This window comes from Elephas maximus, chromosome 16 (genome assembly GCF_024166365.1).
Source record: "Elephas maximus indicus isolate mEleMax1 chromosome 16, mEleMax1 primary haplotype, whole genome shotgun sequence".
NCBI lineage: Eukaryota > Metazoa > Chordata > Mammalia > Proboscidea > Elephantidae > Elephas > Elephas maximus.
This window is the reverse complement of record NC_064834.1, coordinates 65,071,951-65,087,057: the sequence shown is the minus strand read 5'-3', so window position 1 is coordinate 65,087,057 and position 15,107 is coordinate 65,071,951. Positions and strand designations below refer to the sequence as shown.

Genomic DNA, 15,107 nt, shown 5'->3' with positions numbered 1-15,107 from the left:
ACCATGTGACTCAAATGCCTAAAATGTTTACCATCTGGCCTTTGAAAGAAAAAGCTTGCCAACCTCTGCTGTAGTTCTTGTTGAAGCATCACCTGCACTAGTTTAGATGGCCTGTTGTATGCTGTCATCATCAAAAATGTTTATCAAATTCATTATTTCTATATTTGATTCCAAAACTCTTTGAAAGCAGGGACCATGTCAGGCCTGTTTACTTATACCCCCAGCTCTTAGTTCCTGGCATATATTAACCAAAACCTGTTGCTGTCGAGTTGATTCCAACTCGTAGTAACCCTGTAGGATGGAGTAGACCTGTCCCATAGAGATTCCAAGGCTGTAATCTTCGTGGAAGCAGACTGCCACATCTTTCTCCTGAGGAGAGGCGGATGAGTTTGAACCACTGAGCACCCGAGTACCTTAGACACTGTGCCACCATGGTCCCGTATGCATTCATAAATATTTGCCTGGATGAATAAAAGTACCTTTAAAGAGCATTTTATTAGATGAAAATTCCTAAACCATTAATTTAATGTCTTTTAATAATTTAAATTTTTCTTAAATATAAACTTTGTTTTTTAGAGGTAAACAAGAAATTGAAAATTTGAAGGAAGAAGTGGAAAGTCTTAATTCTTTGATTAATGACCTACAAAAAGACATCGAAGGCAGTAGGAAAAGAGAATCTGAGCTACTACTATTTACAGAAAAGCTCACTAGTAAGAATGCACAGCTTCAGTCTGAATCCAATTCTTTGCAGTCACAATTTGATAAGCTTTCCTGTAGTGAAAGTCAGTTGCAAAGCCTGTGTGGCCAAATGAAACAGACAAATATTAGTTTGGTAAGTATAAATCTACATTTAACTTTTGAAGAAACATAGCAAGAAGCAAAAATTAAGTTTCCCTAACAGCATAAAATTAGCAGTAGTTGATTTAAGCTCTTCTCTATTGGCTCTGACTTTCTGGTAATTTTGGACGCTATAAGAAATGTCAGTTGTCGTTTTGACTGATGTAATTTTTAATAAAATTTGGTACTATAAATGATTATGAAGAAGTATTTTACTTTTAAAAATAAGTAATCTGGAATCTCTGTCATCCCCAACTGGGATCACTTAACTCTCTAATAGGTATTTAATTTTTTTTTTGTTTGTTTTATTTTTATAGTTTCAAAAATGGCTTAATATTTCTAATTTATGAGAATATTCTCAAATTCGTCACAAAAATACTTTGAAACTTTAGACCAGAAATCCAGAGACGTATAGCACATGTTGGGGTGAATGTATAGAAATAGAATGGTACACCCATTATTGTGCTCCCCTGTGTTGCTGTGTAAGGAATTTGAGTAGCTCAGTAAACAAAACCTGGTCAGGAGTGATGATAGAAGATACTCTACTATCAAGGAGTTTATATTTTCAAGGCTTGAAATTGTGAGCAATAATGGAAATAAATACTAAGATATTAAAAAAATTTTTTTTTTTAAATCTTATTTGCAACTCAGGAAAGTAGATTGTTGAAAGAGGAAGAACTGCGAAAAGAGGAAGTCCAGACTCTACAAGCTGAACTCACATGTAGGCAAACAGAAGTTAAAACATTGAGTACCCAGGTAGAAGAATTAAAAGATGAATTAGTAACTCAAAGACGTAAACACGCTTCTGGCATCAAAGATCTTACCAAACAACTTCAGCAAGGTATAAAATTCTTCCATACTGAGACCACGAATGTTTTATTTCTTTTAATTAAAGATTTTATAGAAAAAATGTATTTTTTGTCAGGTGCTACCACATTATGATTGGAGGCATGTTCTTTTTAATGTATTCATGTCCGTAAACCAAATCGCTAAACTTCTTGCACTTTCATGAGTAGCCTTATCTTTTCTGCTAACGGCCATTTATTCACAGAACCACAAAATGGTGAGAGTTGGAAAGTACCTTAGAACAGTAGTCACTAAACTTTCTTCATCCCATATTCCTATCAATTAAAAGTATTTGAGCATTTGTTCCCCAATTTATATGTTTATAAATAAATAGTAAAAATATACTATTCAATGTTATGGGCATTAGAAAATATATATAAAAATAGCGGTTTAAAAGGGTAAGTCACTATGAGTCAGAATCAACTTGAGGGTAGTGGGTTAAGACTAAATGTAAGTTCAAATGTTTTCTTCCTACACATCCCTGTAGATTGTTTTGTATAGCTTTGATGGCTTCTGCACCCCACTTTGGAGATCATTTAGAAATCATTCATCTAACCCTCCAATTTATAGAAAACTGAGACCCAGAAAGGTTCATAACAGACAGCCAGCACTGGAGCCTAGATTTCTTTTATTTAAAAATTTATATTTTTAGGTTAAGTGCTTAGCGTACAAAGATGAATATGACGTGTCTTCTGTCTTCCTTTTCTTCTCTACTATTCCCACTGCTTTATTTTTGTCAAAATAGAGTGAAATATAGTAATAAGATCAAAAAACTTTAGCGTTTACTTAACATGAATGTATTCAGATATTTGCCATTACTTTGTTCTTAGAGATGTAGTTGAAGGAAAATTTGGGGGACATGTAGGGTTTTCTGAAACTGTAGGGATCTTATAAATCTTTTAAGTCTTACTAGTAAACTTGAACTCCAAAAGTCAAGTTCACCATACCTAAGTGAGGCCAGTGTCAGTTGTTGTCTTACTGTTTCCATATATTTTGTATTTGACCTGTACATTTTCAGATGTCATTTTATATGAATGCCACCTATATCCCTCCTGTCTGAAGTATATACTCAGGAAATTTCTGTCATCTATGACATTTTTCCCTAAGTGATTTTAGCAATTAAAGTCAGAGATGTAGGAGCAAATGGTCATGATAATTATCACAAGTAATGTGTTTCTTTTTCCTACAGCTCGAAGAAAATTAGATCACGTTGAAAATGGAAGCTATGATAAAGAAGTCAGCAGCATGGGAAGTCGCTCCAGTTCATCAGGTAAAAAAATAACAGTTTTAGTTGTTAGTGATTGATCATAAAAAGAAATAACTTTTTAAAATTGTTTTTAAAAAGTACTGATACACTTTTGTTCCATTTTGAATTATAAAAAGTGGTGATTGTACCTAAGTATATTGTAAAAATGTTCTAGTCAAATATTAATCATTCTAATCATTACCTAGTGTTCCATGTTTGTTATGAGATTTTGTATCATCTGTCTACCTACTTATGTGTCTGTCAGTTTGTTGTACTGTGGTAGCTTGCATGTTACTATGATACTGGCTGCTTTGCCAGCAGTATTTCAAATACCAGCAGGGTCCTGGAAAAAGGACCTGGCAGTCTACATATGAAAAAATTGACCAGCAAAAACCTTATCAGTAGCAGCAGAACATTATCTGATAGAGTGGTAGAAGATGAGCCCCTCAGGATGGAAGGCACTCAGAATATGACTGAGGAAAAGCTGCCTCCTCAAAGTAGAGTCGCTGAAATGGACCGGTATAAGCCATTTTGAATCAGACAATCATATGTTCTGCTATGCTGGGAATGATAGAACAGAAATGGCGTTGCATTCATTGTCCAAAAGGACATTTCAGGATCTATCCAGAAATACAACACTATCAGATAGGATAATACCCATACACCTACAGGGAAGACCAGTTAATACGACTGTTATTCAAGTTTATGCACAGACCACTAAGGCCAAAGATAAAGAAATAGAAGATTTTTACCAATTTCTGCAGTCTGAAATTGATCAAACTTGCAATCAAGATGCATTGACAGCTAACTGGCAATTGACATGAGAAAGTTAGAAACTAAGAAGGACCAGTAGTTGGAAAATACGGCCTTGGCGACGGAAACGATAGTGGAGATTACATGATAGAATTTTGCAAGACAAACAACTTCTTCATTGCAAATACCTTTTTTCAACGACATGAACAGCAACTATACATGGACCTCCCCAGATGGAATATACAGGATTCAAATTGACTACATCTGTGGAAACAAACAATGGAAAAGCTCAATATCTTCAGTTACAACAAGGCCAGGAGCCTACTGTGGAACAGACCATCAACTGCTCATATGCAAGTTCAAGTTGAAGCTGAAGAAAATTAGAACAAGTCCACAAGAGCCAAAGTACAACCATGAGTATATCCCACCTGCATTTAGAGACCATCTCGAGAGTAGATTTGGTGCATTGAACACTAATGACTGAATACCAGGTAAATTGTGGAAGGACATCATACGTGAAGAAAGCAAGAGGTCATTAAAAAGACAGGAAAGAAAGAAAAGACCAAAATGGGTATCAGAAGAGACTCTGAAAGTTGCACTTGTGAATGTAGAGTAGCTAAAGCAAAAGGAAGAAACAATGAAGTAAAAGAGCTAAACACAGGATTTCAAGGGCCAGCTTGAGAAGACAAAGTATTAATAATGAAACATGCAAAGACCTGGAGATGGAAAACCAAAAGGGAAGAACACACTTGGCATTTCTTAAGCTGAAAGAACTAAAGAAAAATCCAATTCTCGAGTTGCAATATTGAAGGACTATATGGGGAAAGTATCGAATGATGCAGGAAGCATCAAAAGAAAATGAAGGAATACACAGAGTCACTGTACCAAAAAGAACTGGTAGATGTTCAGCCATTTCAGGAGGCAGCATATGATCAAGAACGGATGGTACTGAAGGAAGAGATCCAGGCTGCACTGAAGGCACTGGTGAAAAACAAGGCTCGAGGAATTGACAAATAACCAATTGAAATGTTTCAACAAATGGATGCTGCGCTGGAAGCACTCATTCCTCTATGCCAAGAAATTTGGAAGATAGCTACTTGGCCAATTGGAAGAGATCCATATTTGTACCCATTCCGAAGAAAGGTGATCCAACAGAACGCGGAAATTATCAAACAATATCATTACTATCACACATGAGTAAAATTTTGCTGAAGATCATTCAAAAGCGGCTGTAGCAGTATATCGAAAGGGAACTGCCAGAAATTCAAGCTGAATTCAGAAGAGGACGTGGAACCAGGGATATCATTGCTGATGTCAGATGGATCATAATTTAAAGCAGAGAATAGCAGAAAGATGTTTACCTGTGTTTTATTGACTATGCAAAGGCATTCGACTGTGTGGATTATAACAAATTATGGATAACATTGTGAAAAACAGGAATTCCAGAACACTTAATTATGCTCATAAGGAACCTGTACTTAAGACCAAGAGGCATGGTTCGAACAGAACAAAGGGATACTGTGTGGTTTAAAGTCCAGGAAGGTGTGTGTCAGTGTTGTATTCTTTCACCATACCGTATGCTGAGCAGATAATCTGAGAAGCTGGACTATATGAAGAAGAATGCAGCATCAGGATTGGAGGAAGACTAATTAACAAGCTGTGATAAACAGATGACATGACCTTGCTAGCTGAAAGTGAAGAGGACTTGAAGTACTTACTGACAGAGATCAAAGACCACAGCCTTCAGCATGGAATACATCTCAACATAAAAGAAAAATCCTCACAACTGGACCAGTAAGCAACATCATGGTAAATGGAGAAAAGATTGAAGTTGTCAAGGATTTCATTTTACTTAGATCCACAGTTAACACCCTTGGAAGCAATAGTCAAGAAAGCAAAGACATATTGCATTGGACAAATCTGGTGCAAAAGATCTCTTTAAAATGTTGAAAAGCAAAGATGTCACTTTGAGGACTAAGGTGCGCCTGACTCAAGCCATGGTGTTTTCAGTTGCCTCATATGCATGTGAAAGCTGGACAGTGAATGAGGAAGACCAAGTAAGTACTGATGCCTTTGAATTGTGGTGTTGGCAAAGAATATTGAATATACACCATGGACTGCTAAAAGCAGGAACAAATCTGTCTTGGAAATAAAACCAGAATGCTCTTTAGAGGCAAAGATAGCGAGACTACGTCTCACATACTTTGGACATGTTACCAGGAGAGATCAGTCCCCCTGGAGAAGGACATCATGCTTGATAAAGTAGATGGACAATGAAAAAGAGGAAGACCCTCAACAAATTGCATTGACATAGTGGCTGCAAAAATGAGCTCAAGCATAACAACAATTGTGAGGATGGCACAGGACCAGGCAGTGTTTCTTTCTGTTGTACATGGGGTCACTATGAGTCAGAGCTGACTCGACGGCACCTAATAACAACTAACGACGTTTACCTACTTCCTTTTTTCTTAACTGCTTCTTTATTCTGTTAAACAAGTTCTTGATTCCATTTTCTAAATTCAGATTTATATGTATCCGTATAGAGAGGCTTGGTGTGGTATGATCTCCCTCTTGTATAGTTCTTTTGACACCTGAGAACTAATGAAATGGGCATCATTAAATATCATGTTAATATATGTGTGTGTGTGCACACATGTATGTATTTAATTTGTTCTCATGATATATATGCCTGTGGTCTAAAACAAACTTTAAAATAAGTAGAGTCTACAAAAGTATAATTGATACCTTTGTGAAAATGAACATTAGCAAAATATTGGTGTACTCTTAAACCTGTTTTATTTTTAATAGCATTTAATAGTGTTATCATTTTTTTAATGCCGGGAACCAGGCTTTAAACATAACATACTTTAAACATAACATACAATTTACTCTTCAGACCAACCACATGAGGTAGGTTTTAAAATTCCCGTTTAACAGACGAGGAAACAAAAACTCAGTGGTTGTGCGACTTGCCCAAAATCCACAGTGATAGAACTCAAGAATCCTTGCGTGTCACTATACCCCACTGAACAATAAACAGACAAACAAAAATCAAACTTGTTGCCATCAAGTCGGTTCCAACTCATAGCAACCCAACAGTACAGAGTAGAACTGCTGCATAAGGTTTCCAAGGCTGTAATCTTTACAGAAGCAGACTGCCACATCTTTCTCCCACAGAGCAGCTGGTGGGTTTGAACCACCGATCTTTTGGTTAGCAGCTGAGTGCTTTAACCACTGTACCACCAGGGCGCCTTCTGTATCACACTACCTCTCAGGAATTGCACGTTAGGAAAAAGATATGGAATAGTGGAAGAATTTTACAGTGGAAAAGAACATGGGCTTTGAAATTATAGGTATGAAGTTAGATCCCAGCTGTACCATTTATAAGCTTTATGATCTTGGATAAGATGGTACTTCTCTCAAATCTACAAAATGGGGTAGAAAAAACATATCTTTCCAGGGTAAAGAGGATCAGAAATTCTCACTGATGTTGATGAAAGTAATAGCTAACATTTATATTAACTCATTTAAATGAGGATAAAAATCCTGTGGAGTAAGTAATATTATTTTCCACATTTTAAGATAAAGTACCCAAGACACAGAGGATTAAACAACTTGTCCAAAGTCACAAAGCTAGTAAGTGGAGGAGCAGGGGATGCAATTTAAACCTACATAGGCTGGTTCCAGAGCTTAACCACTTGATGTTCTGTTACTTCTGTTATGGTTTAATTTTGGGCTAACTTCAGACATATTGTTCTGACTTTTTCTTGGGTTTCATATTTCTCTATTTCCATTTCCTTATCCTGTTCTTGAAAGGTATAATAGGCTTTTTTGGTACTTGTATCATCAGTGTATTCAGGAGCAAGACTCAGGCCATGTATGACCTATGTTGAGCTCTGTGCCCAACTCTGTCCGATTGATATTTGAAATGGCATTGAAATAAATAATATTTGAGATGAGACCCCCAAGCATCTGTCAGTTTGTCATACTGTGGGGGCTTGCGTCTTCCACGATAAATAGAGAAAAGATTGCAGTCAAGGATTTCATTTTACTTGGATCCATAGTCAACACCATGGAAGCAGCAGTCAAGAAATCAAACGGCACATTGCCTTGGGCAAACCTGCTGCAAAAGACCTCTTTAAAGTGTTAAAAAAGCAAGATGTCACCTTGCAGACTTAAGGTTTGCCTGATTCAAGCCATGGCGCTTTCAGTCACCTCATATGCATGTGAAAGCTGGGCAATGAATAAGGAAGACTGAAAAACAATTGACACCTTTGAACTATGTATTAGCGAAGACTATTGAATACACCATGGAGTGCCAAAAGAAGGAACAAATCTGTCTTGGAAGAAATACAGCCAGAATGCACTTTAGAAGCAAGGATGGTGAGACTATGTCTCACATAATTTGGACATGCTATCAGGAGGAATCAGTCCCTGGAGGAGGACATCGTGCTTAGTAAAGTAGAGGGTCAGTGAAAAAGAGGAGGACCCTTAACAAGATGGATTGACACAGTGGCTACAACAATGGGCTCAAGCATAACAATGATTGTGAAGATGGCACAGGACCAGGTAGTCTTTCTTTCTGTTGTACATAGGGTCGCTGTGAGTGGGAACCGACTCGACAGCACCTAACAACAACAACAACATGAGATGAAAAGTGACTTTAGACCAAGTAAAATATCTAAATTGAATTTTTTTTTTTTGTCTTCAGGGTCCCTTAATGCTCGAAGCAGTGTAGAAGATCGATCTCCAGAAAATACTGGGTCTTCAGTAACTGTGGATAACTTTCCAGAAGTAGACAAGGCCATGTTGATTGAAAGGATAGTAAGGCTGCAGAAAGCACATGCTCGGAAAAATGAAAAGATAGAATTTATGGAAGACCACATAAAACAGTTGGTGGAAGAAATTAGGAAAAAAACAAAGTATGTATTATGGTAGCACGATCTGTATTCATAATACCGTTACTCATAAGGTAGTTACTGTTTTCAAAATTAATATTAAGTGCCTACCTTTCAAAAAATATTTCTCATTGTCATTGAGTTCCTAATCTTTTATTAATCATGTATTATGGTCTTGGTTTCGGGAATACAGAAATAAATAAAACTAGGTCTTTCCTGAAGTTTTTCCTTACAGCTTTTAAATATACTTAAGTAATTTTGGATTTATAAAAAGATAGTGGTCTGTTCCACCTGTTTTCTTTTTTATCCTCATGATTGTGGCTGTAAGAGATATATGTAATTGTGAAGCTGGGTAGAATGTAGTGGGGTTATTTATTGGGCACCTGCTAAGCACAAGGCACTGTGCCTGTTGCTTAGCAATATCTCATTGAATGTTTACAACAGCTCCAGGAGAGAGTGAGTTTTCCAATGGGGCCCAAGTCAAGTAACCAAATGTTCCTGGGTCACCACTCCTGTAAGGGACAGAACTGGAGATCCAAACCCAGACCTGACTGACTGCGAAGCCCGTGTTGTGCCGGCTTCCTTTCACAGTTACCATACTTAATTAAGAGTTTTCTTAATATCGTGAGTCTTTACCGTGATTTTTTAGTTTTTATTTTGGAATAATTTTAGACTTATGGAAAAGTTTACCCATTAGTTTTCAAAGAAAAAGAGTAAAATACAGTTCTAGTTTGAAACAGAAAAAACAAAATATTAACTGAAAGCTGAACAATAAACAAATTGCTCAATTCTTTTGATCAAAATAAGAAAAAACAGTGTTTTTATATGTTCTATTTAAGTGCTTTGTTAGAACAAAAACGAGATCGTTTAAGAAACCATCTGAATAAGGAAAATTCTTTTCTAATGTAGATCTTTACGCATAAGCATATTTAGTTGACTCTTGCAAATTCCAGTGTGTTTAATTCATCAAGCGCACAGTTGATAGTGCTATTTTGTTTTGCAGAATAATCCAGAGTTACATCTTACGGGAAGAATCGGGCACGCTTTCTTCAGAGGCATCTGACTTTAACAAAGTTCATTTAAGCAGACGGGGCGGGATCATGGCGTCTTTATATACATCCCACCCAGCCGACAGTGGATTAACATTGGAACTCTCTTTGGAGATCAACCGAAAATTACAGGCTGTTTTGGAGGATACGTTATTAAAAAATATTACTTTGAAGGTATTTGTACTCACTTATCAAACGATAAACATGGCAACGTGGTGCCTCTTTCATAGTCTGAGCTAGCACATAGGTGAACTGTTTCTGTAATGCAAGGTTGTCATTTTATTCAGATAAATTTTAGTGCTTTTCTCTTTTTAAAAAGTACAATTTTTTGAGCTAGTGAGGAAAGAGAGAGAAAAATCAGTTTAGCAGTTGGGTGGGCACTAAAATGAGTTGTTTGCTTTGTTATAGGTTCATTTCAAAAAAACTTGAGATAACAACAGGTAGACTTTGACGTATAATGAGTCCATTGCCGTCGAGTTGATTCTGACTCTTGGCAACCCTATAGGATAGAGTAGAACTCCATAAGGTTTCCAAGGAGTGGCTGGTGGATTCAAACTGCTGACCTTTTGGTGAGCAGCCGTGCTCTTAACCACTGTACCACCAGGGCACCAATCCAAACCTGTTGTCATTGAGACAGTCTGACTCGTAGCGACACTATAGGATAGAGTAAAATTGCCCCATAGGGTTTCCAAGGAGCGGCTGGTGGATTTGAACTGCCGACCTTTGGCTAGCAGCCAAGCTCTTAGCCACTGCCCCCCCCAAAATTAAACGAAGCTGAGAAATATGTTAGACATATATGCCTCAATCTTAAAAAAAATATGTTTCAGCGATTTATCACAACTAGTTAGATATATAATATTTCAGCAATTTATTACATGTTTAATTACTAGTGTATAAAATATAAAAAAATATGTTTCAGCAATTAATCACAACTAGTTAGATATATAATATTTCAACAATTTATTACATGTTTAATTACTAGTGTATATATTATATTATATACATTATAACTACCTATTTCCTGTTGCCATCAAGTCTATTCCAACTCATAGTGACCCTACAGGGCAGAGTAGAACTGCCCCATAGGCTTTCCAAGGGGCGGCTTGTGGATTCAAACTGCTGACCTTTTGGTTAGCAGCGAAGCTCTTTAACCATGCACCATTATAACTAGTTATAACTAAAAAAAATTTAGTTGTAATTAATTGCTGAAACATAATTTTTTAAGATTGAGGAATTTATTTTCTAACATATTTCCCGGCTTCATTTTATTTTTGTAGCTATTATCTGACCCAGCTATTTTGCTCTGTGGCCCTTGATAGTTGCCAATAGATATTAAAAGTAATTTAAAACTCTAGTAAATAGCGATTTTATGGACTGAAAATTTCTGTGGCTTCAGTAAAAAAGTTAAGTATGCTCTTGAAGTGAACAGGACTACTTCACTGAAAACACCCTTGTGTCTAAATTATCTCACACAGTATTTAGAAGTAATTGTAACTCTTTCTCTTTTCTAATTTGTTGGCAGAAATGTTTCCAACTGAATTTTTGTTTTAATTTATTATACTTAGTAGCTCTGTTTTCTCCCCCCCCCCTTTTTTCTCAATTTTAAAAGGAAAATCTACAAACCCTTGGAACAGAAATAGAACGTCTTATTAAACAGCAGCATGATCTAGGACAGAGGACGAGGAATACCTAACATAAAGCGCTTCTCAGTAAAGGCCGCATGAAGAGCACCAGTGCTGTTGGCAAGTTTTCTGTTTTGTGTATCAGCCAGTAAACAAAGTTGTTTTGCTTCATTTGCACAAAAAGGTAGCCTTTTACAATATGAATGCATTGCCGTGTATACTGTAAGACTGTAAGCTTTGATGAAATTTGTTTTTGTATGGTATCATACAAGAGCCTGTTATTAAATCAAAATAATTTAATTTGCTAGGAGTCCTATGAAGTGCTGAACAAGGGCTTTAAAAAAAACCCTACTCCATATTTTTTCTCTTTAAAATATGTAATGTCACAGTGATTCAGCTTTTTAAAATTCTGCACGAAAAGGGAGGCATTAGTCATTCACAGACATGCTACTTCTCCAGCGTCAAGAAAACTAAAGAAAGGATGACAGTGTTCATATTTTGAAATTTCATTTATAACATATGGTTGCGTTTCAGGGATCATATTAGTGCTTAAATCTTTGTTTTAATTTTAATTCTTTTGTTTCATTTGAATGGAAGCCAAACTTCACAAGAAAGCTAGGGGCTCAGCCATGATCTGGCATCGTGGTGCCTCTCCCATGTATTCGTGTTAGGTACACTCTTTGTAATCTTTCTGATTCGGAGTTTAAAATATTCTCTCAGATTTGGATTGTTTAGTTCATAGTTGAATTTTTAATGTCTTTAGTTACCTAAAATATGATTTTAAATAGCATTCATTTAGAAAATGCCTGTGGACTTCAGTTACGTTTTAAGATGGGAGATGGATCCAATCGTTAGGCCAGAGATGAACAGTGAACTCTTTGGAACTGAGATAATTTAGTTTTACTGACATTAAATATACAGATGAATATAATTGTGTTTAAGGTGTTTATAAAGAGCCAGTTCCCAAAAGAAACCACCATATGAGAGGGACTGTTAACCATTTCATTTGAATACCATTGTTTATTATTGATATAGTTATATATTAGAGAGCAGTTATCATACAATTCCTGAGATCTGATTATGTTCTGGTATTTTTTTTGTGCTTTAGGTGAAAGTTTACAGCTCAAGTTAATTTCTCATACAAAAATTTATATACATATAAATCAAACCCATTGCCGTTGAGTCGATTCTAACTCATGGCGACCCTATAGGACAGAGTGGAACTGCCCCATAGGTCAAGGAGCACCTGGTGGATTTGAACTGCCAACCTTTTGGTCCTGGTATTTTTATTTAAAACACAAAATACATCTCAGTAACTAAAGGAATTTTAGAGTGAAATTTATGTATCCTGTTGGATTTTTACAATATTTATCTAAGACATGCACTTAAATGTTGCCAGACACAGTATCAATATTTCTGGCATTGCATTTTGGTTCACTTGTAATTTCTCACCTGCTAGAATTTCTGTGTGTGGTTTTTCACATTTCATTATTTTCAGCTCATTTCTGTACTAGGACTCCTGGGCCTATGTGCAGATGTTGTGGCAATCCTCACTTTTGTTTTGAATTTTTTTATTTTTTGTCCCCTTCAGAGAAGTGAGCTTTGGGGTAACAGATTTTAGACTTTTAAAGAATTGTAGTGTTCTAAAAGTTGGGCTGATGGTGGCAATGGTCCTTTAATGTGTTTTAGCATTTCTTTTTTTAATCAGCTTAGCATTATTTTAAAGGATAACGTATTTACTAAGGATTAAATGATCTGATTTAGTGTCTTATTTTTTCTGTGTATTGAGTTGTATGTCGTCCAGAAACAAATAATTTTTTCACTTCAGAATGAAAATTGAAGTTCAAAGAAGTTTTATTTTTTAAGTAGTTGAAAAGTATTAGTCTTAACGTAACATGACTTGCTTTTTTTTTTTTTTAACCAATAATAAGTTACCAAAATAAATAAAGGAGGGTAAGTGCAATCAAATGTGAATTATTTTCCCATTTGTTTCTAGGCACACTATTGACACTCCCAAAGACTACTTAGAGTAGCCAAGGTAACAAAATTTTTCTGGCTTCTCAGGTGATAATGGATTCATAAACTGTAATTTTTTTCTCCAAGACACGTCAGATCCATAGTGTCCTTTGTCTGTACATTTTTTAAAATATATACATAATAGACAAAAATCAGACATTCCAGTATTAACATTTATGCCACCATCCACATGGAGAAGTTGAAGGCAATACGATGTTAGAGGAAAGCCATTTTATTTTAAACCATATTTGGCTGCATTGTTACTTTTCTCCCATAAATATAAGAAACTATGGAAAGTTTTGAAAAAGGTATTTTATTTTCCTTTTGTTCTTCTGGAGCCCTGGTGGTGCAGTGGCTGAGAACCACAGCTGCTAACCAAAAGATTGGCAGTTCAAATCCACCAGCCACTCCTTGGAAACCCTATGGAGCAGTTCTACCCTGTCCTGTGCGGTCGCTATGAATCAGAATTGACTCAACAGCAATGGGTTTTTTTGTTTTTCTGTATCTACTGTATCGTTTTGTATATGGATCAATCAGGACGGAGCAAAATAATGTACAGGAAGGAATGTGTATGTGTCAGCAATATTTATACTAATTTACAAACAGCTCCTGATGTAAGGATTTAGAAGGACTTCTACCTCTTACTATATTGAGTACATGAAGAGATGAATAGAATATCTGGGAAAGGAAAATGGTCTGGGTGAGCTGAGATGTGGGGCCATTCATTTTGTATGTTCAGTATTTTCTTTAGTACACATCAAAGAGTATTTTGGTTAGGTAGCAATGTTTTGGTTTCTTTGGGCAAGAAATGATTTGTTTTTTGTGTATATATGTACACTCCACTAAACCCATTGCCGTCGAGTGGATAGGTTTTAATTTTAAAGTGGACACTTAACTGTGATTCCCTGTTTTTCCATGCCACTTCAAACTTTAGCCTAAGTTTTAAGGATTCAAAGTGGTGCATTTGGAATGAGTGAACTTTTTTTTTTTTTTAACTTTTTGTCTTCATAACAGTTTAAAGTGATTTTATGATAAGACTAATTTTCTGATCCCTAATTATATGTAGTTTGGAATATCAGTTGATTTAAAAGATCATTCAGCTTTGAATATTCTAAATGCATAGTATCTTTCAGACCAGCCTGTCTCATTTTTAGCTATTAACCGAATAATAAAATCCATTAAATAGCTTCAAAAACTTGCTCTGTAGAAGTCTTTCCAGTCAAAATTGGCTTGAAGTTAAATTTTCTTAGGCTACCAACATGATTAGTTCATTTACTGAACACCTATTGTTGCCAGGCACCATACAGGGTATTACGATGATATTGGTGAACAGATCAGACAAGGGAGTTCCCGCCCGCACATTGCTTATGATCTAGTGAAAATAGTTGGGAGGCAATAGGATCAGGGCCTCTGCAGCTCACAGCCAGCCCTTGTAACTGGGCTGGAAAGAGGTTAACCGACTTGTGCAAGTTGATGGTCCAGAATTCCTTCTCTGACGTGATGTTCTGGGGAAAGGAATCCTTGCTCAGGTATGCTGAAAGGTGATTGCTGTTTTCATGTGGTTCTTCACATTTCCTAACTTTCGTCGGTTTGGTATTTAATTTACTGTTTAAGAAGAAGGAAAAATCCAAAGACTGTAATGACATTAAATTTTTGCCATTTTAGTAAATTATTGCCTACTTTCGATGCTTATAAAGATGAATCCAATCACGTTATTATGCATGTTTCTAAACTTTGTTATGAAATATTATTTTCTAAAGATTTTTACCTGTAAATTTAAGACCAAGATTTACCAGTAGGAGGAAAAAAATCAGAAACCATTGATATTGTAAATGTTATA

The 15,107-nt window shown here is 36.0% G+C and overlaps 1 protein-coding gene across 1 annotated transcript in view; it reads left to right on the top strand.

The window, feature by feature from the left end:
* The window catches only part of CCDC186 (coiled-coil domain containing 186), a 37,336-nt gene extending 25,999 nt beyond the window's left edge, over positions 1-11,337 (top strand). Inside the window, exons 11-16 of the mRNA XM_049855243.1 lie at positions 577-832; positions 1,489-1,678; positions 2,873-2,953; positions 8,394-8,604; positions 9,584-9,803; positions 11,239-11,337. Coding sequence (XP_049711200.1) covers positions 577-832; positions 1,489-1,678; positions 2,873-2,953; positions 8,394-8,604; positions 9,584-9,803; positions 11,239-11,322 — 1,042 coding nt within the window. The 3' untranslated portion in view covers positions 11,323-11,337. The remainder of the gene's footprint in view (positions 1-576; positions 833-1,488; positions 1,679-2,872; positions 2,954-8,393; positions 8,605-9,583; positions 9,804-11,238) is intronic.
* Positions 11,338-15,107: the final 3,770 nt, after the last annotated feature.